The following is a 25,840-nucleotide window of genomic DNA, read 5'->3' on the forward strand; positions in this document are numbered from 1 at the left end:
CCTCATCTTTCCCTGTAAGCCTCTCAGCTACCAAAGTAGCACCAGGATCAGGGTTCAAAGCAGAGTAGAACTCATAGTCCTGGCCCAGTCCAGGTTATTCTGGACCCCAGAGAGAAAAGAATAGGATGCAATAAAATTGGGAGACCCATAGGCCTAAAGGGTAAACTTGATTCTGACATTTACTAGCTGTGTGACCTCGAGTAAGTCATTTCACTTCTCTGGGCCTCATTTTCCTCATGTATGATAAAACCTAACACGCAGAATGTTTGTAACGGTCAAACAAGGTTACTTATTTGTAACCTATAAATTCCTGTGTAAATTTAAAGCCTAATTAACTCCTGAACTATCTTTAATTCTGTTATACTTATGATGGGTTGGAGGGTAGGGTGGGAAAGGAGAGAATTTAACATGAATAGAACAGGACTGCAGAGTAACAGTCTGTCCCACCCATCAGTTCATCTCCTAATTTCCAATAACTATCACATTTAGGACCTCACAAGGGCCTGCTTCCTCCTTCTCTCCCACTCTCTCATCCTTTCCTTTTACTCCCCTTTTGTCCACCACTGAGAATTATATTGACTTGCTTAATCGTAGTTCTGCTTTGTAGCTTTGTAGGGGAATTTCATATCTGTCCCTCTTGATTGACCTTTCTCCTCTTTTCACACCTATCTCATTCTAAAATTTTCCATCTCCCTCACACTAACATCCCTAGAGGGTCTTGCCAATGAACCCTCAGTGGAGGACACCTTCTACCCCTCCTCTCTCCTGTGGTCAATTGTAGGTTGAAGATTCATCAGGTTGTCTTGTGGTCTTCAAGGATGGATCTGACCTTTAGTCATTTTAGGGTGATCTAGGGCTGAGATTAATCTCCTAGGACTAGAAATCATTGTGGTCAAGTGTCTGCACCTGGTGTGACAATCATTTGCAGGGGATAAGAGAGATGACAAATACTATGGCAAGTCCTTTCCTGATAATCCTTTGGTTGATTGAGAGGCTGGTGGCATAAAGGCAGAATAGGCAAGAAAACCCTTCAGCCTCTAAGAGGAACGCTTATTTCCTTCCTTCTTAACTGCTGAATTAACATCTCTACCACCACCATTTTAGCCCAAGCCACCGACAGTGCTTACCTGAACTACTGCAAAAGTCTACTAAGAGACCTCCCTGCTTCAACTCTAGCTCCACAATCTCTCTACCAACAGCAGTCCTGAGTGAACTTTTTAAGGTGGAAATCAGATCTTGTCATTCTGCTGTCTGCCCTCCAATGGCAACCTACTGTCATTAGTATCAAAGCCAAAATCCTCACCCTGGCCTTCAAAGCCCTGCATAATCTGGCACTTGCCTCTCTCTTCAACCTCTGCCTGGAATGTTCTGCACCCAGATCATCACATTGCTGGCTCTTGCTTGTCATTCAGGTCTCTGCTCAAAGTTTAGCTCCTCTGAGGGACCCTCTCTGACCACCTTTTCTAAAGCAATTCCCCCTATATTCCTCCTACCCTATCATTCGCTACCTGATCCTGTTTTTGAAAGTTTCTCCTTCTTGGTTCTTAGTAATGTCTGAAATCTCCTTATTTATTTATTTGTTTACCTATTTAATGTTTGTTTCTGCTCCATGAAGACAGGGACCTTCTTTGTCTAGATCACTGCTATATCCTTAGCGTCTAGCATAGTGCTCCATAGGGCACTGGTGCTCTATAAATATTGGTGGAATGAATGAATTTATAATGTGCTTTATCATTTTAAAAAGTGCTCTCATGGGGCCGGCCCTGTGGCGCAAGCGGTTAAGTGTGTGCGCTCCACTGCAGCAGCCCAGGGTTCGCCGGTTCGGATCCTGGGTGCGCACGGACGCACCGCTTGTTAAGCCATGTTGTCGCGGTGTCCCATATAAAGTGGAGGAAGATGGGCACGGATGTTAGCCCAGGGCCAGTCTTCCTCAGCAAAAAAGAGGAGGATTGGCATCGGATGTTAGCTCAGGGCTGGTCTTCCTCACACAAAAAAAGAAAAAAATAAAGAAGTGCTCTCATGTACATTAATTTCTCACAAAGCCTGTGAGGTCAGGATTATTACTATCCTAGTCTTATGGATGCAGAAACTGAGGCTCAAGAGTTTATGTCCAATGTCGCATAATCAGTGAGTAAAGGAAAGTGGCCCTGAAATTGAGCTTTCTGATTCTAAATACTGCTCCTTCTGTCAACACACCTTGCTTCTAACCTGGTTGATGCTATACCAAAGATGGTATGTGCCAAGCAAATGGTGACCAATTCCTTGATAATCCTTATTGGCAGGTTTTGGAACAGTACTGTGAGTTGTGCAGACTGTCTCTAAACCCCTGACTTGGAGGCACTCCTCATTCCATGAGAGTGAAGTGAACGGGATGAGTTAGCTAGTAAAGTGGGAAAAAGTATTTTGGAGTGGGCAGTCAGGAGTCTGGGATTCTAGGCTCTACTTTGCTCCCTACTTGTACTTCATTTTCCTTTCCTGTGGGCCTCAGTGTGTCTTTCTGTAAAATGGGTAGATTGAACTTGCTGATTTCAAAGATCCCTTCCAGTTCTGACATTGCGTGGCTTTCTGCAGTGCCTTGATTTCTTCTCTGTTTCCTTTGCAGTGCTTCCCGTTGCTGCAGGGAAGGAAGAATGCCGGTAAGTGTATAAAGTGGACCTCGCAAGTGGCATGCAATGGGACTGAGCTTCTCAGTGGTCCTCATAGGCTGGCTGATTAGGTCCCTGGGCAGTGGAGCCAATGGCCTAGATACAAAATCTGGAGACATCCTCTCTGTCTCCCTCCAGTGGGCATATCCTGGGTGACTCAGGCCGTGCCTTTTAGATCTGAATAAGCATGCAGAGCTTCTTTATTTCTCAAATGGAGAGTTTTTTCTGGTCAGGGAGCCAGGAGAGGGTTTCCCTGAAGAACTGTCAACAAGTGGCAGCTGCCACATGCTTCCCTTCTTAGATGCTTTCTTTCCACCAGGAAGTATATTAGGTAGGAGATATGTTGGGAAACGGAACAGGTAAGAGGAAAGTGAAGGAAAGAGACTTGGCATTTGGAGTTCAGTGTCTGTGATATTCCCAACACATGCTTTATCTGGAAGGCTTCCAAGAGGGTTAGTTAAAACTGAGGGGATATATATATAGCCTCGAGGGAAAAAATTCCCTCCTGTTTCTCTCTAACAAGTCTCTTTGAGCCTGACTGTCTATCCATCTTCTGCCTCTGGTGTCCTACTTGGATGTGGACAAGTGGGTGGCATTCTGGGAAGAACACCCTTTTGTTGAGGAGAGTGCAGTTGTCTAGAGGGGGGTTTCTGCTTTGGGAAGGAAGAGAAAAAAGGATGCTGGCCAGGAATGAATTTGCTGCCAGAGCCTAAACTCCTGGCGTTGGCCTGGCTTTGCTGAGGTCATCTAGGCCCCTCCTGACTCCAGCCCAACCTCAGCCATTCCCGTTGGCTCCAGTTTTTCATCAGGTTGAGCTCATGACTTCAATGAGCACGGCTTCTAGGTGGCAGTTGAGGCTGGGGGGTCAAGGAAACAGAAAGGCACCAATTAAGAAGTGGCATGCTAAGGGCCTGTGCGAAGCATCTTGGGGAGACATTGGAAGAGACAACCCAAGCCCTTGCTTCTGAGGACCTCTCCAAGTACTTGGAGTTGGTTTGGGCACAGTCTTACCAGGAGGCAGAGAGGGGATCTGGTGACCTCCCAAGGACTTTTCTACCTTAGGACCTTGAGTCCTTGGGTGGTGGCTGCAAAAAAGAAGAGCCAGCAGGGTGAGGTGTTTATTTGCATTGCCATGACAGCAGATGAGAGGCGACCTATTTTGAAGCAGGAACATGGCTTTGATCAGCACACAGCATACATCTGCTTCTCCACCCCCCACCTCTTACCCCCCATCACCATTCCAGGGCTTCTTGCTGAGTACAGCTCCTGCTTTGCAACAGAGACTTATGGGGGCACAAGATCTGTAGGCTGCTCATCCTGGGAGAAGGACAAACTTCTCCATTTCAGAGACACCAGCTGCAAAGGCTAAAAAGAAGCCCCTCAGGCCCTGAAATAGTGATCCCCTCCCCCAGAGAAATGCACTCACAGCTGCTAAGTTGGCTCATTAGAATGTCTGTGCCAGACTGAGTCACCAGCACTGAACCCTGGGATGGTGGGTACCAGGTGGCTTAGTGGTCTGTGGCTTCCAGAGGAAGAAAGAGTGTCTTTTAGGGAGTGGGGCCAAGCAGAAGAGATTGCCACCTACAGAACTGAGCTGGGACTAGTTTTTGTGCTACTTCTTTAGGTTAAGGTTTGAAAATGTCTATTTAAGGGCAAATGTAAATACATTGTCTCAAGCTGATCCAATGACGATCCAGCACAAATTATGAGTTTATGTGGATGTGGCAACGGAAGCAGCAAGGCACTGGGAATCAGGGGACCTGGATTTTAGTCCAAATTTCATTACCGATTCACTGTGTGAGCCTAGGCAAGAAACTTCCTCTCTCTAGACCAATGTCCACATCTATAAAATGGAGCTTATTGCACAGGGCTCTTGTATGGATCATAAGAGATAGTGCATTAAAAATGTCATAGTGCTGAACAAATGTAATTATTTCTGAGATTTAGCTCAGGGAGGGAGCAGTACTCTTGATTTGTTTTCTTATTTATTTATTTTTGGAATAGGTAATGCCTTCATGTGTTTCAAAATTCAAGAGGTAGGAAAATAAAAAGTCTTCCCATCCCTGTCTCTCAACCACCCAGCAATCCTCTTGGAGGTGACCAATATTACCAGCTTCTTTGGCTCTTGATGAGTTTAGAAGGTCTAAAGAAAGTGAGCTGTGCTAGACAGGACTTGTGGAGGATATAACTGCCTGATTTGGGGTGGGGGTAGGGTTGAGGGGAGTGTGCAGGAAGGGCAATGGAGAAGGAATTGTGGGGCAGGAAATGTGGGGCAGTGGTGGAGCAAGCATTGGTTTGGGAGTCACGAGGCTTGAGATCCAGTCTTGACTGCCACTTATGGTTGAATGATCTTAAGAACCTTCCCCTCTCCGATGGTCAATATTCCATCTGCACATTGAGCCTGCTGTGTTATCATATGCCATTTTTACAAGTTCCACCAGAGTAAGAACAGAACTGGTGGAGGAGAGGACCAACAAGGGACTTTTTAGAGAAGAAAGAAAAAGCCAAGACTCTGACTCAAAGCTGACAATCGAATATGATCTGCATATGTGATCTTCTTCCTATTAAGATCAGTCAATCAAAGGTTTCTCTGACACGCTACTGCTTTTGTCCTTATGGTCTCACTGACAGAGCAAACCTTTGGCATCGTCATCACAGGCGAATGTTAGGAATGTCCAACTGGCTTCAACATATGTAGTGCTGCCCAGGCCCAGGAGGATAGCCTGAATGACCTTTGATGGTCTTGCTATCCTGGTCCAAGAATCCACTAGTACAAATGTTTCCAAAATTTCACTTATCTGTCAACCAACTTCACAATTTTTATCATCACTTCATCCTGTGCCATTATATACTTATTATTTTTCTTTAAATCAACCTTATTTTAAACAATAACCTCGCTCAAAGCTGTAACATCTATGAAATTAGGGTTTTGAGTTACTAGTTACATCTTTCCTAATATATATGGAATTCAATATATATCTATCATGATTCAAAATTTCAATGTATCACTCCAAATCACCCCATGCATATATATAAAGCATTGGAAAACAGAGAGGTCACAAACCAACAGGTCAGGAGGAAGTTCAGGCCTCCGGGCCTCACTCCAAGACTGACTAGGTGCTCTCTGGCTCCCCACATCACTTCATACTCTTTCCAAGTCCTCACTTTGTGTTACTTAAGCATGAATTGCTCCTGAGATGGAAATAGGTTCTGGAGCCTCAAAGGAGCCCCTTCCCTTCAACCAAAATCCACAATTCTGAACCGCCTTGCAGGTCCTGAAGTGAAAACACTTGACTGGGGAACCAGAAGCTCTAGGTTGTAGTTTTGGCTCTGTCCTTTGCCAGCTGTGTGAAGTTGCGCCTGTCCCTTCCTTTCTCTGGGCCTTAGTGTCCCCGACTATAAAATAAATAGTTCGGTCTAAATGACCTCTAAGGTATCTTGCTGCTCTGAAATTCAGTGACTCCTTTACTTGCAGACCCCACACTTCTGCTTAACCTATTAGCTCCCTTTCCCAGCAGCCCGCAGAGGTAAGGAGGCTGCTGACCTTCCCTCCCACCACCCTTGCACCAAATCCTCCCTGCGTTCCCTTGCTCCTAGTGTACAAAGCTCCTTTTGTTGCCTGGAGCCATTCAGGGTTTCTCTCCAGGCTCCTGCTGAAGTGGCTGAGGAAACCTGGGGGGTAATAGTTGGCCTACAAGAGCTGGGGGGTAAATAGTTGGTAACAAGAGCTCTGACTCCCCAAGCTAACTGGCTCCAGCCTGGCTGCAGGCTTGGCCTCAGCACCAGACTCCATCCATCAGCTGCCCCAGACCCCTCCCTCCAGCTCTGAGAGGACAGGAAGACCAGTTTAAGAGGGAGGAAATAGAAATAGAAACAAATACATTTATTTAAATTCATTTATTTAAGTTGCTATTGAGCATCACTTCCAAGGCTCAGGAGGGCAGGAGGTTGAAATATGGAGCCTACGAAAATCATCAGGACAATAATAATTCAATTAACTTCTCTTCTTTTGAAAATGACCAAATCATTCTTGTAACTAATTCTTGACAGATCCGGTCATTTAACATTTGCTATTTTATGAAGAACATTTGTAGAGGATAGCTTATCTAGCATTTGACAGATACTTTACCTAGCAACTTCGAATAGTATAAAGATCTACTTAGTTAGGAGGTATCTGGAATTGATTATCATTTGAGACAGAAAATCTTTCAACCATGAACTACAGTGAATTCAGCTGAGGCAAAAACACTAGACTACCAGTTGAGAATTCTAAGACCTGGTCCCAGGGCTGACATTTCCTCCTTCTGTGACCTTGAGTTAGTTGCCTCCCCTCCTTAAGTTGCCTCAAGTTTCCTTGTCTGAAAAGTGAGAAGGTTGAACCAGAAGGTCCCAAGGTCCTCTGCACTCTGACTCTGTGCCATCCTCCACCCCCCACTTCTGCCAGAGTCAGACTAAAAGAAGGGAGAGGCAGGGATAGGGTCACTGGAAAGACAATTTCAAGATGTTCTTTGGAATAAAGGAGGGAGTGTAACAACTTCTTTTGGGGTCAAAAGAGGCTGGGAAGCCCAGGTTCCCAGTGCCTGTTTTCAGTAGTGCAAAACAGAAAGTTAGGCCTGGGCTTAGAGATGCAGGTCAGGCAAATGTCCTGAGACACAGCCTAGTTGGCCATTTTCACAGCCTGGGCCAATCCAGAGCAGAGCAAGGACTGGATGGCATGGGATAGCTACCCAGGGGCTAGGGAGGGAATGTGGATTGCAGATGGAATGATAGGTCTGGAAAGAACGTAGGAAGTGCTATTGGACACTTCGACCAGAAGGTCCCATGAATCCCTCAAACTCAATGCTAAAGATTGTAATTCTTCATCATTCCCCTGGAAACCTTCTCCTTCTCCAGGACTCTCTTTCTTGGTTAATGCAGCATCATCTACCCAGTCACTCAAGCAATAATAACCTGGACTTCTCCATCTCTCTCATTTGCTGCTATCCAGTCACCAAATCATGCCCATGAAACGTCTCTGTAATGTTTCCTAAATCTGCCCCTTCTTTTCTACCCACACTTTCATAGCCCTCCATCTCAACTCTTAGCAGCTCTGGCATGGATGGTTGCTATGGCTTCTTAACTGGTCTCCCTGTCACCATGCTTTCCCTTCTAGTCCACCTCCCATACTGCTGCCAGAGTTCTTTCTTTAAAAGAAAAACTTGATGATGCTCAAAAACCTTTGATTGTTCCTTACCTTTAGTCAAAGTCCAAATTCTTTACATTGGCATTCAAAGTCCTTCACAGCTTAACCTATCTTTCTTGCTTCATCTCCCACCACATCCCCACATTTCTGAGCCCCATGGGACAACTCACTATTTCCTATACATACAATGAGCTCTCATCTTGGACTCTCCACTGGGTGTCTCTGCCATCCCCCCTACTTGGCGCATCAAGTCATCCTCTGGACTCCCTTTCCGTCTGATTCGTATCTCTATTATAACATGGAACACTGCTCTGCATTTGCCTCTTTTCTTTCCTGTATCTCCCACAGACCATGAGCTGTTGGTGTACAAGAGCTACATCTGACTGACCCCTGTATTCCCAGAACTAAGCACAGGGCCTCACATAAACAATGAATCTGCCAAGGACTGTCTTTTATTTTTGTTGGCATAGCAAAAGAACTTCTGGTAATCAGACTAGCGACTTCTTCCTCTCAGCAGACTTTCTTCCCTATCATTTCAGCTCTGAGCTAGCTATTACAGATTGACACAGAGCCCTTGCTGGCTCCAGATGACAAATAATCTTGAGACAGGTCCTTGAGGGTCCAATAGTTCCAGACAATGGTGCAGATCTATGTAAAACACATTTCCACAAAACCCTTGAAACTTGGAGGTTGCCCTACATCTCAAGGCAGGGAGTGTACTTAAGGATCATATTAACTGGTGATTTTCAAACTGAGTACTGAAGAACTCTAGAGTCCCCAGAGATTCATTGGAGGACATGAGGGGAGGACAGAGTTGAGGGGTGGTTCATTCAACCAAATCTATTTTACCTTTTGGAGGCTCCATGAAGATTTCATTTGGAGACTGGAGTTGGCCACATAAAAGTAGATGTTGGAGACCCATGCTCTAGTCCAGTGCTCAATTGCTAACAGGCCCCCTTTTATACCATTCCTGTTACGTGCCCACTCGGGCTCAGATCAAACTCTCCAGGCATGGTCAAGCATCACTTTTCATTCTGTACTCAGTTGAAAGTTCTTCTTTATATGGAGCCAGAATCTACCTCACAACTTCCACCCAGTGGTTCTGTTTTCATCCCTTGGGGTCTCATGGAAGTTGTTATGTTCCTTCTGCCCTACGACCAATCAGCTGGCATTTAGAATTTCCCAAAGCCTGAGATGGAAGGGACTTTGTAGCTCATACAGTTCAATGCTCTCATTGCAGTTGAGGAAGCTGAAGCACAGAGAAGGTAGGTGATCTGCACAACAGCAGACAGCTCATCGGTGGTAAAACTGAGACTAGAATACAAGTCCCCACTCATCTATAATGTTCTCCCCAGAATCTGTCTTTCCCCAGAGTGAACAGCTCCAACTCCTAAAATGATTTCTCACAGTCCTGATAACTCTTCCCTAAACTTACTCCTGATTGAGAGTAACACATGGTTGAAGATCAGCAGCTCAGCTGGTGAAGGCTCCATGGTAGGGCAAGGGTAGGCCCAGGGTAAGGGAAAAAGCAAAGGAGAGCAAACTGGCATCAGAAGCAGAGCTTTTCCATCACTACAACCTGGATGCCATTCTTCTTGTCCTCCTCCTCTTTCCACAGGACTGAATTCCATTCCAACAGCCCTCCTCCCATGGCAGGGCAGCCAAGGGGCAGCTTTCAGAGGCCTTGTCTGATCTGTTTGCTAGAGGGTCCCTGCTGTGTGACCTTCCACATCCCAAACCCAGAAACAGGAAGAGTTGGTTTGGTTTACATTTTGAGAAGAAAAATGAAAACATAGGAAGTAGAGCTCCCGAGAACAGAAGCTTCCAACTCTGTGTCCACGTGCCCCTGGAGCAGGATATATTAGGGAATACATTCCACAAGGGAAGGGAATGGCCTCCTTATTAAAAACAAAACACAAAGCCCTTCAAGGTTTGTAAAGAGAAAAAGGCCAAAAGGAGACTCTTAAGGAGGGAGGGGCAATTTTTTCAGAATCTCCAACCCTTCCCCTAATCCTCCACGTGGCGTTGTCATGCTTTGATCTCACTGCTGTTATCACCACATCTGGCCCCCAGAGATGCCCTGCTCCCTTTAACCTATGGCCCAAGAGGAGGTCCAAGACCCTTTTCTTGTTTCCTTGAGGATCATCAAAGTATGATGGCACTTAGAACCTTCCTTTAAAACCAAGAAAAAACAGACATAAATTAATTACAGAACACACAAATGGCAGAACAGTCAGGCTTTACAAAGTACGTGCTTCTTGTCTTAAGAAAGCCAGCAAGGGGCCGGCCTGGTGGCGTAGTGGTTAAGTTTGCGTGCTCTGCTTCAGTGTCCTGGGGTTTGCATGTTCGGATCCCTGGTGCAGACGACTCATCGCTTATCAAGCCATGCTGTGGCGGCGTCCCATGTAAAGTAGAGGAAGATGGGCACGGACGTTAGCTCAAGGCCCGTCTTCCTCAGCAAAAAGAGGGGGATTGGCACGGATGTTAGCTCAGGGCTAATCTTCCTCAAAAAAGAAAAAAAATAGCCAGCAAAAGTAGGGAAGCGCTTTGCCAATCCCCAAATATCTCTCAGGATAACTATTTCATTGACCCGCACAAGCTGCTATAAGTTTGCCTGGCTTTCTCCCCTTTCAGCTCTCTGTCGCTTGGAGGTGGGTGCTATCTTATTTCTCAACCACAGTTACCAAAAGGGTCAATGTAAAAGGTCTTTTAGAAAAAAACCTTCCAGAATACCTAGGGTCCTTTCTGGTTCTGGTTTCTGGGCTGAGGAACATGGCTAGTTCACAGCTAGTTGGCAGGGTAGAAGTGTGGATCATCCGGGTGCCAAAGAAACATGGTCCTGAAAGGAAACAGTTCTGGCCACCTCTGGAGCATCTACAGGCACACATGTATATCTGTCACATGCGTACATGTGTGCACACACACACATAGCCTCTTTACCAAAATCTTAGTTTTTCAGAGTAACAACACCTTCACCACACAAAAACACATCACTGTCTCTTGCTTCTCAAAGGGGGCTATGTGTTCTCTTGGGCCAGAGGTAAGCAGAACCTCTTCCTGGAAGATGCTTCCGAGAGCATCCGCTTGGAATGGCTCATTCTTCCTAAAAGATCTGGGGGCAAAACATCATTTTTGTATTAAAACAAGCATAGATATATCTTATGGAATAGCATGCAAAATTCACGTGAATTTGTAAGATAAAAATGGAGACTTCAAAGAAATTTCTCACTTGTGGCTGGCTACATGGGCTTCTCCGGCTCCTTGGGGCTGTGTGGGAAATGAGTTCATTCTGTTCAGCCATTTGGCAGTGCTTTGGTGCACAAGTTTGAGAAACACCCACTGAAATGGGCTCTCTGAGCGTAGAAACTTTGTCTAATTCATCTCTGTATCCCCATGCCTAATACGGAGACAGACACAGAGAGCGTGCTCAAGAACTATTTGCTCTATCCTTCCATCCACCCATCCACCCATCCATCCTTGTCAAGAAACAAGTGAAAAAGGTAGCCTTAAACTGGTGGAAAGAGCTCAGTTTCTGGAGAATTCAGACAGCTCTGGGTCTGAATTCTGACTCTGTCACTTATTAGCTATGTGATCACCTCTCTGAGCCTCAGTTTTCTGTTGTAAAATGAGGATTCAAATACCCAACTTCTGGGTTGTTGTGGGAATTAAGTGATGATGAGTGTGAGAGTGCTCTCTAAGCTCCCAGACAATACCCAAATTATAGTTATTAAATGGTTATAAAAGGACCACCATGACTATCCCAGAAAGTAGTGTGGGGGAAGGGAGAGATGTTTTCTCCAGTCCAGAAGTCTGATTTGAGATGAAGAAGGCAGGAGCTGAGACCTCAGGACCTCTGGGATGCGGAGGGCCTATGTTGAATTGTGGCTCCAGATCCCCACCCCTACTCCCGGGAGACAGTGTGCAGGCCAGAAGGCAACTTTGGGTTGAGTGATGAAAGGATCAAGTATGCCTCATATACCTCAGGTCTCCAAAGACCAGATGTGCTTACCTTCTCATGTCTGCCAATGAGCCCCTTTGAGGCCTGGCTCAAAGCAAGGGTCATTCATCAACGGGGGCTGAAGTACACCCAGGCATGGGTGCTAACAAACTCTGTGACCTTGGGCAAGTGCCTTCTCCTTCTGGGCCCTGGCTTCCCCATCATTAAAATGAGGGGATTGGATAGGGTGGTCTCTAAGGCTCTTCAAGCTCCTATACACTATGGTTATATGACCTTTAATTGGAAAGGGATTTGACCTCTGTTTTCCAAAAATGTGGTTTTCCAAAAATGTGATCAAACTGATCGTCTGATTGTTTGATACTGAATCTTGGACCTTAGTGAAAAACAGTGAAAAGCAATGTGGGGAGGCCTGTCTGGGGCCCCCTTCTGTTTGTGAGTTTCTTGGTCCCTATGGCTTCTTCTGCCTGTGTCTGGCTGGACTGGCCCAGCTGGACATTTCCAGAGCAATCCATGATCACAGTCCAGGTGAGGGACGGGTGAATGAAGCAGGTGTTTCCCAAGCCCTGGGCTCTGGCTCAGGTACCTCAAAATATAAAATGAGGAAAGGAAAGGAAACAGGAAATTCTGCCCACTATATACACCTAGTTGTTCAGGAAGAATTCCTTCTAGGCAGGCCTGTTGTCCCAGAAGTCAGCAATAGCCGCTGAGTTAGAAAGCTGACTGCTGCAGTCTCTGGGATTCTGGGATTTCCCCCTCTGCATCTCAGTCTGTTTAGACCTTTGCCATTCTTCGAAGCTCAGTTATAGCATCGATCATGTTCTGCCTTGTGTGGCAGCTATTTCCTATCACATGTGGATAAGAAATAGAATACATCTGGATATAAAATGGAGAGCCAAAGTCCCATAACCCCTCACTCCTACTTTCCAGAATTAGCCACTGGAGGGTTAGGAGGGTTTTTTGTAGTGTCCCAGAAAGCTTCTATTGTCAAAGCTATTGAAAATGCAAGAGCACAATGCTTTGGACAGAGCACTGGCTCTGAAGACCAAGTACTTGGGTTTGTGTCTTAGTTCTCCACTTGCTAGTCAGATCAGCTTGGGTGAATTCTGTCTCTTCATTGACTCTCAGTCCTATGCTCTGTAAAATGGGATAACAGTTCCTCTCCTGCTCTCTCACAAGGTTGTTGTAAGGACCAAAAGGACAAAAGAAATGAAAGCACTTTGGAAACTGTAAGGGGTGCTGTATTTACCACCATGCTTGTCTCTGCGACTTGACTGTAAGCACCTTGAGAACAGACACCTCAGCCCACCTGGGCCCCCATTGCCCCTAGTTCCGATGACTTGTCCAGAACAGGCAGGTGGTAAATGCTGGGGGATATGGAACTAAATCCCAGGGGGTGCACTACACCCAGACAGGTTGATACTTTGCTCTTGCCCTGCTTCTGGGCACACAGTTCCTTGACCTTTCTTTGGAGCCAAATCAGCTGACAGGACCATTTTTCTAAAGTTACTTGGCTTTCAAAATGCTGCTCCACTTTGAAAATTCTACAACTCCTGTTCCCACTCTCTACCTTCCTCAGGTCCCAGTTCCTTAGATTCTGGCCCCAACTAATGCTTTTAGAGTTCCCCGCACACAGACAGAGTATGTGCGCATGTGATGTGTGTGTGTGTATGAATGTATATACATGTGTGTGTATGTGTGTGTGTACATATATATATATATATAGAGAGAGAGAGAGAGACAGAGACAGAGACAGAGACAGAGACAGAGACAGACAGAGAGAGAGACAGAGAGAAGTGGCCAGGGAGATTCAATTTTCTAAATGGATCAGATGTAAAATGGTTGAAAATTAGAGCTGGAAAGCTCCTCGGATGTCATTTAGTCCAATCACTCCCCTTCAACCTTTAACAGATGGAGAAACTGAGACCTAGAAAAGGGAAGAGACTTGCCCAGGGAGATAGTGGCTTTGACAGCCAAGTAAAAAGAGGAAGGGGCAAGCCTCTGGGCTGAGGGGGTTCAAGTTGAGGGAACTAGCCTAGGCCAGGTGGGTGGGGCCCAAGAAGAGATGAATGCTGCCAGAGAGGGAGGATCAATCAGGAGAAGCAGTTGGGACCAGCTGCAAAATTCCCCTGGAAAGTAGAAATATAAGAAATACGAAGGTTGTGGTTTAGCAAGTTATTATGGATCTTGCTGAGTAAGGAGAGGGAGGAGAGAGGAAGAGAAAAATATAAAGGGCCAGAAAAGGAGAAAAAAAGGAAGAAGGAAAGCTAAACCAGGCTAATGGAGGACATTTAGAGTAGTAGGGTCAGTAAGGGCTGAACATAGCAAGTTAGTAGTCTTGTTGCATGCGGGACATCCAGGCACCTTATAAATTTCCACTGGGTCTGCCGCCTAGTTTCTTCTAGGCTCTGAGCATGCAAGCCAGAGCTTACTTTCTTAGCAAACTCAGCATTTTTCCACTGCTCACTGTTTGGAGAAGTGGCCCCAGACTGTAGGCTTTACCTTAGCAGATCTGGCACACGTGGGCACCATGCAGCCTGGCCTCGTGGCCAGAGCAGGAATGCACCCGTTCTGCAGCTGCAATCTGATTTTAGGCACACAGTCACAGAGCAAGGTGAACTCAGCCCGTTCTACAGATGAGGGGCAATATAATTTACCAATGAAAATAACAATCATCACAAGAATCATAAAAATAACTAAATATGTATTGAGAACCAATAGTTGTACTGATGAACAATGAGGGCCCTAGAGCCAAACTGCCTGTATTCAAATCCCGGTTGCACCTTTCATTAGCTGTGTCATACTGGACAAGTTGCTTAACTTCTCTGTGCCTCAGTGTCCTTATCTGTAAAATGAGGGTAATAATAATGCCTTCTTGAGAAGATTTGGAAGGATTAAATGAGTTGACCCAGGTACAGCCTTTGAATAATGCCTGGCACATAGTTAGTGCTCAATAAATGGTAGCTATTATTGTCATCATCATTACGTGCTGGGCACTCTTCTACATCTTTTATTTGTATTACAGCATGTAACGATCACTCAGAAGGTAACTGAGGCTCAGGTGCAAGAAAAAGATATGTAGTCCATTGGCTTTTAAATTTTTCTTAGATGCAGACTCTTTTTTATTTCTAAAATTGAAGCCTAACATATAAAACAGATAAAAAGCAGCATGCTCTGATTGAAGCAAGGCTGGGTAGGAGTGGGGGCCTGGAGCCTCCAGGCTCTACCTTCCCTTATTCTCCTCTCCCACAACATCCCCAAGGTAGGCCTTGAGGCTCCTCCCTGCTACTGGGAGGCACAATTCACAAGCCTGCTGATCTAGTCCATCTAACCTTTTCATGCTCAGATGAAGATATCATTAACCCTGAAAGAGCAAGTAGCATGACCAAGGTTATATAGCAAGTCAAAGGCAGAGGAGGGTACAGGTAGCACCACCAGGCATGGAGGACAATAACTTGGTGGAAGAGAACAGTCTCCTTGGTTAAACTAGAATACAGAACATTGAAGCTTGGGCAGAGAAGAGCTAGGAAAGGAGAGTGAGCAGGAGGGAAAGGAGGCTGACCCAGAGACCCTGTCCCTGGGCCCTGAGTGTGAGCAGTCCCTCTGGACCCTCACATCTGCTGGAGCCACCCTAGCCTTCAAGACAAGGCCCTGTCCTCGTGGGTCCTCTCACTGTACAAGGCTTGGGGTTCTGTTTTGACAAGGGATGTAGTCCCCTGTCCCAAAGGTCTCCAGTCTGTGGGATGCAGCTGACCTGGGGCTAAATTCTGCCATTCAGGCCTTCCGGTTGGACTCTCGGCCCGAGCTGGGCATTTTTACAAGGTTCATTCTCCTCCAGGGTTCCAGGACAGCAGCCTGGCTTCCGACCTATTGCTCTCCAGGAAGTACAGGAGGATGGCCTGGTGCTCCACCCATTTTACAACTGTGTATGTGGGTGCCCCTATCTGTTCAAGGCAAGCTGCTGTTTATCTAAGAACCTGTGTGCTGCCAACTTTTGTTTCCAGACTTTGACATGGGTTATCTAAGGACACCACACAGAGGAGAAATTAGAAGAGAAGTTCCTCCCAGAAAACTTTGGGACTTCTCTGGAATCCCTTGTTCTGACCTGATCGCTTGAACCACCCAGGCCCCATGAGAACTCTGGAAGAGTGAATCTCCAGGTCAGGGCAAGGCAGGGGTAAATACTGGAGGGCAAAGCCCGAGTTCAGGGCCCTGAGTTGATTGCTCCTCCTTGGATGGGCCTCAGGATCTGTACCATGAGGGGGTGGAGCAGATGCTCTCTAAGGGCCCACCAGCTCTGGGCTGGGCTTCTGTGGAGGCCCTGGCCACTTGGGCACACTCTCATGCACTGGCCTAGAATCCCAGGGGAACATATCAAGTGATGGATGCAAACAAAGCCTGCCCACCGCCATGGTTTGCCAGCCCTCCTGGCTAGTCACAAGAGGGTGGAATGCAGGAGGCAGATTACTGACCCTCAAGCTGCAAACTGCTCCCCTGACACAAAAGCAAGGACAGTTGCTCAAATGGACAGAGCCCTGGACCCCCGAGCCACACTGCAGGGTATGTGTTACTATAGGTTGGTGCTACACCCTGCCCAGTGATGAGAAGAGGAGGACGGACGTCTGCAAGTTCTGACCAGGGTGAAGGTGTGTGCACTAAGGCCGGGGAGTGGGAGTGGGGGCAGCTGTGGGTGGAAACTGTAACTGCTTACCAGATAAAGGCAGAGAGTGGACCTTAGAAATGAGCAGCCTATGTGGTGCAAGGACAGGAAGAAAGCAATGAGGCAAGGTATAAAGGGTCAAGGAGTGAGTTTGCCACTGACAAAGGCATCTTGAGGATGCTTTCACACTTGATCCACATAATAGTTTAGGGAGGCAGGTGTTATTACCTCTATTTAATAAGTGAGGAAACTGAGGACCAGAGAAGTGATATGACATGTCATCTAGTAAGTGTTGAAGCTGATGTTCAAATCCAAGGCTGCTTTGCGAGTTGGAGTTCGTAGGGGCCCCTTCTCTGGAGCTGATAAAATCTGTACACATATACATTGTTGCTGACCAGCCAGCAACCCGTCTAAGACTTGGCTGCAAAGGCCTAGGAATTATCCTTCCTGTTTTACTACAGCCCAGAAAAGGCTAATGATTGGGCCATAGTCATACCCAACCAGCTGGAGATGGGGGAAAGGCTGAGGCTCAGGTCCTTGACCTCTCTGCCTTCCATTGGAAAGCTATGGAACACCATCAGAAGTAGCACTCCCTCTGCTAGTCTCTCTGTGTCTGGTCATTTTCCACTTACAAACTGCTCTCAGATCAAAGAAGTTTGCAGGGCAGAAAAAATTATTTCCATTTTCTAGGTGAAGAAACTAAGGTTGAGTAATTTGCCAAAGATTACACAGCTATTGAATGGTGGAACCAGGATTTGAGACCTGAGTTGTGCCCAAACTCCCCTCTACTTGTCCACAAAGTGCATTTGGCCAGCAAGGGAAGGGCAGAGCAAGTTCACTGAAGCATAACACTTGAGACCAAAAGCAGCAAACCCCAACTCCCTAGGGTGACATTTAAGCCCTTTGCTCTTTTCCATAGGAACCTCTGAATTGCAGAGGCAGTCATGGGGCCTTTAAGGGGAAAACAGAGAAGCCAGGGAGCTCAGTTCTCCAGAGCAGACCCCAGAGCTGCTGGCTTTCGTGACTTACTAGATGTCCCATCAGCCCAAATGGCTTTGTGGTCAGGGTGTCAGGGTTTGGTCCAGCCACATGGATGGCAGGATGGGGTGGGGGGGGGCCTTCTCTCTCTTCCCCTCTGACTACCTCTGGTTGCATTTCATGCTTGGTCATGGAGTCATCTTGACGTTCCTCTACCCTAATGATATTTGGGGAAGAAAACCCCAAATCTCTCAGCCACCACTTGGTTCGGTCAAGGCTGCTCCTGGGCCACTCATTCACTCTTCATTCAGTCCTTTAAAAAATATTCTCTAAGTGCCAACTCTGTGCCAAACTCCTTCCTGAGCAATGGATATGCCATAAATAATAAAACATAGTCCTTACCCTCAGAGAATTCAAACTCTTATTGGGCAGGAAGACATATAGATAATTAAACTCAATATGGAATGATTCCTAATGTAACTGAGCTGTGGGAGCACCCAGAAAGGGAATGGCTTATGCTATTCATAGGAGGGGCTAAGAGGACATATAGGAATTTGGTAGGTGTGGCAGATAAGGCAAATAATTTAACCTCTTTGTGCTTCAGTTTCTTCATCTGTAAAATGGGATAATAATACTACCTACAGAGTTTCTGTAAGGGGTCTATGAGTTAAAATGTGAAAAGAGCTTAGAAAAGTGCCAGGCACATTGAAAGCACCACGTAAGTATGAAATAAGTCAAAGGAAATAAGGATGAACATTTTTGTGAAAGAGAAGAGCACATGTGACACATCTGGAGGGTAATGAAGTTAGGTTAATGAAGTTCTGGGAACGCCAATTCATTTGGCTGAGTAAGCTTGGGCAGCACTTTGAACGTCAACCTTAGAAGTGTGGACTTGTCCCTGTAGATGATGGGCAGCCATTTCTGAAGCTGGATCTTTGCTACAGAGGATAGCAGAGGACTCCTGTGTGAAATACTAGTTCTCTATCCACCAGCCCAACAGGTGCTAAGTCCAAGAAACTGCCACAAGCCAGGACACAATGAATTGCCACACATGAATGGAGGACCAGCCCTGTGCACAGCCCAGCCCCTGGCTTAGCATCAATCTGGGGAAGGGTGGGTTGAGGGGAGAGACACTGCATCTCTGCCCTCAAGGAGCTGCTCATCTAATTGGAATAAGGCCTGCTTCTGTTAAGAATCAACTCAATCGTCCTGGTGGGAAGTGGTGGAGATGAGTGGGTAAAAGAGGCTCTGTTGTGGCCTAAGAGGCAGTATGTATAGTGGATACTGGCCAAGGCTGAGAGTCAGGATCTCTGGGTTTAAAGCCCAGTGGTTACTTCCAAACTATGTGACCATGGGCAAATCGCTTAACCTCTCCGTGCTGCAGTTTTCCCACTAAAAATGAAAGCAATGATAATAATTTGACCTCTCATAGAATTGTCATGATAATTAAATCATACGTGGAAAGTGCTTAGAATGCTGGCTCATGTAACAAACTCTCCATAAACGTTAGCTCTTCTCAGTGACTAAAGGCCTACCATGTGTCAGGTGTCTCGTATCCCTAGGGTAAAAGGCAGTGGCCTGGAGCGTATGAACGGACAGGACCAATGTGGCCCATCTTCCTAGAGTGTCAACTTTCCTCAGAGGCTTAAAGGAGAAAAACACCCATTTTTATATGAAAACAACATGCGTGTATACTGGAATTAACTGGAAAATTCAAGTAGGTGTTTAAAATAAAAGCAGTGGGGGCCGGCCCGGTGGCGCAGTGGTTAAGTGCGTGCGCTCCACTGCGGCGGCCCAGGGTTCGCAGGTTCGGATCCCGGGCGCGCACCGACACACCGCTTGCTAAGCCATGCTGTGGCGGTGTCCCATATAAAGTGGAGGAAGATGGGCATGGATGTTAGCCCAGGGCCAGTCTTCCTCAAGAAAAAAGGGGAGGACTGGCATCGGATGTTAGCACAGGGCTAGTCCTCCTTGCAAAAAAAAATAAAAAAATAAAATAAAAGCAGTGACTTCAAAGACATTCCCTGGTTGGAGCCGAAGCTTCAGGTTACATTTTCAGCCCCCCCAGGGTTGCTTCACATTCTTCCCCCTTGGCCCTTAGGGATACTTGGGTGCAAAAGTTCCAGCCGCACAGACACAGGTGAGTTCAAGGAACCTTTATGTTGGATCATTTTCTGGGGTAAGGATGATCACCGCCATTATACGGGTGAAAACTGAGGGTCACAGTTCAAATTCTGCCATCGCCACTTATTAGCTGTATGAACTTAGCAAGTTATGTTACCTTTGTTGTCCTTCAGTTTCTCCATATATAAAATGGGGGTGATGCTGCTGCTGCTGCTAATAGTACCTACTTTAGAGGGTTGTGGTAAGAATTAAATAGATTAATACCTGAAATGCCGGGCATATAGTTAGCGCTCAATACACATTAGCTTTTATTAAATCCATTCTCACATTTCCTCCCACAACAACATTGTCAGGTAAGTGTCATCCTGTCCATTTTATGAAGGAGGAAATTGAAGCTGTAAGAGGTTAGGTCAGATGTCCCTCTCCTCTTTGCTAACAGAGGGCATTACTGCAGTGGGGAGGAGGTGGGGATAAATAACCTCTGGGGTCCTTTCCAGTTCCCAGGTTCTGTGATTCAAGTTAAACTTTGGAGCTCTTTCATATCACTATTCTGGCTGGGGCTGAAGCAGTGGAACTCAGGAAATAGGGGAGGGACTGGCCAGGGAGGGAGATGCCTTAGCAGGGTAGGAAATAGCGGCTGCCGCCCTTCCTTCTAGGCTGCTGCTGCTGAGGGGCTGTGTCCCGCACTCCCGCCCCACCAGAGAGCAAAAAGGGAAACTCCTGTGCTTGGAGGAAGCTGACTGGGGCCTCCTTTTCCTCAGAGGGGAACTTGCCCTCGTGGCAGGAGCAGTGCAGCTGCTGCTGGAAACTCAGAAGTCAAAGGCTTGGCAGCACCAAGCTGGGCACAGAGAGGGGCCTCCCAATGGCTGTTTATCCTGGCTGAGCTGGTCCAGAATGGGGATTGCTGATAGGCCAGAGGGTGCTGGGAGAGACAATGGACTCCCCACTGATTTATGATCACATGGGGGAAAAACAAAAAGAATTCCATGAAGCAGCATGGCCTAGGGGAAGGAGGAATAGACAGGAGACCTATCTTGATTCCAAAACGACTCACTGTGTGACCTTAGGCAAATCCTCTTCCCCATGTGAAGAACATATTCATTCAATAAGCTTTTGTAAACACCTATTGTGTGCCAGCACTGCCTTGGAGAAAAGGGTGAATGAAGCGGAGGTCAACATGTTACTCTCTCATTTCCTTAAAGCTCTGACATTGAGTCTATGAAAAGTGGGTGTAAATCTCATGCAAATCAGCACTCAGGAATGCGCAAACTCCTCTTCCTTTTCCTAGCCTGTCCCTCACAAATGGGGCCGCTTAACTCTAGTCTCCTGGCACAAGGTATGGAGACGATAGGGGGAGGGGCTGTGACCCTCATCTGTGTATCCCCTTATTATTATTCCCATTGTGTCATGGAATTATTATGCTTATGTTACAGATGAGGAAACTGAGGATCTCAGAGGAAAAATGGCTCAGGTCATGCCCCAGTTAGTGCAGAGCCACTATTAGAATCTTGCTTCTCTTACAGGCCACCACAAGTGGAATAGAAATGACCAGGTTTGAGAGCTGGCAACTTTCTGCTTTCCCTCCATTGCACACAAAGGCAGATAGGACTCTCCACCATCCCCAAATCCAGGAATGCAAGTTTCCTTGCTGTGGGTGGAGGTTAGGGGTAAGGAAAAGGGTTATGTAACTTAGGCTCCTGGGTCCAGGCTTTTTTTGTGGTAGATTCCCAGTGCTGATTTCCTTGAGAATAAAAGCGAATCTTTCTTTATGCAGACTGTCTTCTTGTGCCAGGCACCGTGCTCAACCCCTTTAGATCCTCACAACAGCCCTGCAACATAGAGATAATTGCTCCCACTTAGGTGACGGCCAAGCCATTTGTATTCTTGGGCCTCAGTTTTGCGTCTGTTAACATGAGAGTCTATAAGGAATGCTTCTGCTCATAAGGTCTAGGATACTCTTGGCACTGCAAGGGTTTCAAGGTATCCTTGCTGGAACCTAGGGTCCCTTGCTCTGTTCAGACAGACAGAAAGCGGGCGTGGGGGGGACAGTGATAAGTAGGGGGGTGGGGGAGGCTGATGAGTGAGTGAATCAGTCTGCCAAGATGGCGGGAGCCATTGTTCCCCACTCCATCTGGCTGTTGCAGCGGGTCTTCCGCCATGTTACATGGTTGGTGAGATTTGGGGTAGACAGGAGGTGGAGGGGCTGACCTGGTGACTAAGAAGACCCTCACAATCTCACACTGGGGTAGGGGAGCAGGAAGGAGTGGGATGGTGGTGAGACACCTCTCAAATAGTGGGCCGGAGTAGAAAAGGCTAGAGGGTGACTCCAACCCAGTAGAGGAGGCCCAATGGTGATGGCGAGGCACAGTAGCAGAGCTAAATGAGTTGAGGCCAGTGTAGGATAGAGAAGGGGGAGTTTCTTCTCAAGATGGGAGCCTGGAACTTTCTAGTCGCTACTGGGTGGGGGGGGCGGGGCAACCCAAGCCCTCACTCCCTCAGCCCCTCCCTTCCTCGGCGCTTCCCCGGCTGTCCGCTCAGTCCGGGTGCAGCCACCCGCGGCGCCAGAGTTCAGGCTCGCTCGCCTGCGGGGTCCGGAGACGCTCGCAGACGCATGGCCGAGGCGCGGGGCTGGAGGCCAGCCTTGTGGCTCCCAGAGCCCCGGACGTGGACACCGTGCGGTGTGAAGGGCACCCGGTGGGACCCGCCGTGCTGGAAACCAGGTGAACAGAGCCGCGCGGACCCTCGCGGGAGGTCAGGGCTGGTTGCCCTTTGCTGAGCGCCTTCGAGCTGCCGACCCAGCCGGCTCCGCAAAGCTCCTCTCCCCCTCGCCTTGTCTTTGGTTCCAGTCCCGTTTTCATCTATTAGTCCTATGTACGTTTGTCTAAACCCCATTCCTGGCTGGCAGTCCCCTTTTGCAGACCTTCCACCCCCGCACGCCTGCTGTCTTCTGATTCTTAGCCACCCCAAGATGTCCCATCCTTTTGTCAAGACTCTGTCTGGCTTCGTCCCTACCCACCTCTCTCTCTCTCTGCCTTCAGCCTCCACTCAAAAAGAACATTTTCGTTATTAACATATAGTAGGCGTGTAATAAACAGTATATCCCTTACCCCTTATGCCTCCAGCACTTTCTTTGTTTCTGCCCCTGGCGTCGTACTTCCACCCTCCTGTCTGTCTTCCTGTCGCACTATATGTATGACCCTCTTCATTCCATTGTTTGTCTGTCCTTCTGTCCCTCTTTTTGTCTCTATGTCCTTGGGTCTTACTATCTAGCTGGTAGCTCCCTACACCCCCCATCACTCCAAGAGCCCCTTACCACCTCACTCTGTCCTCTAGTTGCATGACACAGACCAGCCACCCCGGCCACACCTTTTCAGTCAGTTTGAATTTCCTAAAAGTTCCATCCAAAGGCCTGTTTCCACTCCAACAGGTCTCCCAGACTGCCTGGCACTTTGTCTTAGAAATTGAAAAAATTTATATTTCTTTGAGCACTTAAAAAAATTTCCAGGCTCTGCCTGTTCCTTTTCCCCAGTAAATTCTCCCTTACTGCCGTCCAAATGGCAGGGAAGAAATAGCAAACCAGGTTGGGTTTTTCGACGAAGATTTGTCATGGAACATGAACACGCTGAAGGACAGGCCCCTCCAACATCCTCAGATCACATCCTCTGATTGTATATATGTGGACACTGAGGCCCAGAGAGGGCAAGACTCTCACCTAGGTCACACAGCCTCTCAGTGATAGAAGCTGGGTAGGAGTGCAATGTCCTGGCTCCTGATCCAGGAACCTTGGTGGGGGTGGGGCCGAGGAACCACTTTCTGGTGTTCCCTGAGGGTCCGTTGATCCAGAGACATCAGGTGTCTGATTTCAGAGCCTTGCTGTTCCTCCCCTCTCTCTGTCCTCTGGGACCTCACTCGGCTGCCCATCTGCTTGGGTTGGGCATTCTCCCTCTGGGGCTGCTGTTGCCTTCCCCACTGGCATGGAAGCTCCAGGAAGGCAGGGACCCTGGCTCTTGGGCCTATCTGCCCTGTTTCCCACCTCAGCCCCCTGCCAGTGCCTGGGTGCCCATGTTGACTGACAGGTTGGTACATATGCATAGGGAAACCCTGGCCCTGACTGAGGGTCAGATCAGAACTTTTATTTAGTGAGAATGTGTGTGTGTTTGTGTGACAGTATTGGGAGGGGGAGAGCTGTGCGGGGGGAAGGGCCCACTGAGAGAGGACAGGGATTCCAAGGCCAAAAAGGGCCCAGACCCTTTGTTGAGTTGCCCTCGAGCCACTCCACCTCATCAGATGCCCTCTCTGATGTCATCCTGGGGCCTCTGGAGGGCTGTCCTTCAGGGAAAGGAGACAGGGTGGGTGGGTGGCCGGGGGTGGGCTCTGTCTGCCTGAATTGAGATTGCCAAGCCCTAGAGACCCATAATCACAAGGTTGGACTGGGCCTGGCTCTGGGCAGGGCCTGTGAAAGCTACTTTCCCCCCTACCCCCTGCCCCAGCAAGCCCTCCAACTTCATGGGCACCGGATCTGGTTGCAGCATGAGGTGAGGCTGTAGTGGGCAGATGATGAAGCCTAGGGGTGGGAAGGAATAGCCTTTTTCCTCCTCCTCCATCTTCTTCATACCCTCCCAGGTTTTGTCTTGGGAGCTGCTTCCCTAGAAGGACATGTGGAAGGGTCCCAGGCAAGGGACTAGGATCCTGAGCTCTATTCAGGGGCTCTGGGTATCCACCGCTGCGGGGTAAGTGGGGCAGCACTGGAGGCAGAGGCCAGGTCTCTAGCCTTCTGGGCCCTTTCTTTGCCTTTCACCTCAGCCCTTCGCCTTCCTTTTTCTCACTTTCCTCTGCTCTTTCTGACCTGGTCCCCAGCTACTGCCCATCCTCAGAGGACCCTCATGCCTCCACCGCCCCCTTTCTCTGCAGAGGCCCCATGGATGTTGGGCTTCTGGGAGCCTCACTCCCACGGAAACACACAGAGAAGTTCACAAAAGCAGAGAATGTTCTGAAAAGAAGGGACGCAAGAAATTAGGACCCAGCCCTGTTTTTCCAGATGAGGAAACTGAGCTTAACCAGGAAGAAGCAAGCTTGAAGGCTGAAACAAAATCATACAGAGGGGACTCTTGGGGAGGTGGGGTAGAGGAAAGGTTCCTCTGACCTCAGCTGCTTGTATGTGTGCATGGGGAGGGTGCAGGGCAAGGCGAGGGGGCTTGTGTTAGAAGTGGGCTTGCCTTTGCTCATTTCCCCTCACTGCACTGTGACCTTCCTCTGAAGGACAGGAATGGAGTGGGGCATAGGGGGGTGGGGGTGGGCATCCTGCTCTGGGTGTCTGTGCCAGTCACCCAGTGCTCTGCCCAGGGTGACCTCACTTATTCGTTTGGGCCAAGGCAGGCAGACCTCCCCGAGGGAACCAGGTGTGGGGGGTGCTCCATCTGCCTGCAGCAGAAAACCCTTGGCCCCTTTGAGACGGGCCAGCAAAGCCAGGCCAGGGGCCCATCCTGGGTGTAAAATGGGGCCCATCACACTGTCACGGCCCAATGGGTCTGTTGTGTGGATGCTGGGGGCCAGTGCTCCATTAAGCTGACACTTTGTCTCGTGTTTGTTGGGGGGAGGGGGACAGGCTCTTGAGTGTCTGGGAAGGAGCCCGGACAGAGACTGAGTCGCCTTGGGTTCTCCACTTTCAGCCACCTAGTCCAAGTGCCTGGAGGTGGTCATGAGCTGCCCCTACACTTTCCTCTCAATGGCTCCAAGAGGCAGGTGGGAGGGAATGAGTGCCTCTATGTCCTGGCTTAGGGAGGGGGAGCCCAGAGAGGGTAAGTGACCCCTGAAACTCCCCTGGCCTGTGCCTGGCTCTGCCAGTGCTTCAGCTCCCCTCACAGCCAGCCCAGGGGTCCCAGCCCAGGGGTCCCAGCCCAGGGCTCCCAGCCTGGCACAGAGCTCCCCCTTCCAGGATGCTGTGGGAAGTGGGATAAGCTCAGCCCGGGCTGTGGGCTGAGAGGGGGTCTTTGTGCTCCTTCCAGGACATAGCTCTCTGACCCCCATCCACAGTTGGCAATGCTCAGTGAGGTGCGTGTGTGCTCCTCAGCTTTTCAAGCCCCTGCCACCACTGCATCCCCCCTCCCCACATCTGGCCCTACTCTGGCTAACCCTCTTAGTGCAAACCCCCCTGACATGGCCACGACTCCTCAGGAGTTTTTTTATGAGCTGCAACTATCCCACCTTTTGGGAGCCTGATCAATAGCCCCCTTTCATGAGGCTGGGTGGGGGCCCCAGCCACTGGGGAGCAGGCCTTTACCCTCCCAGGCCTGACT

The 25,840-nt window shown here is 48.2% G+C and overlaps 1 protein-coding gene across 2 annotated transcripts in view; it reads left to right on the forward strand.

The window, feature by feature from the left end:
* Window positions 1-2,612: 2,612 nt before the first annotated feature.
* Window positions 2,613-25,840, forward strand: part of STARD8 (StAR related lipid transfer domain containing 8) — a 59,176-nt gene continuing 35,948 nt past the window's right edge. Inside the window, exon 1 of one of the 2 annotated variants that reach the window (XM_058536064.1) lies at window positions 2,613-2,636. Coding sequence is in view for 1 of the 2 variants with exons in the window: in XM_058536065.1 (XP_058392048.1) it covers window positions 22,156-22,264 (109 nt within the window). In the remaining variant the exon portion in view is untranslated. Of the gene's footprint in view, window positions 2,637-22,130; window positions 22,265-25,840 lie in introns of those variants that run through there. The other variant, XM_058536065.1, reaches the window with a different exon arrangement.

This window comes from Diceros bicornis, chromosome X (genome assembly GCF_020826845.1).
Source record: "Diceros bicornis minor isolate mBicDic1 chromosome X, mDicBic1.mat.cur, whole genome shotgun sequence".
NCBI lineage: Eukaryota > Metazoa > Chordata > Mammalia > Perissodactyla > Rhinocerotidae > Diceros > Diceros bicornis.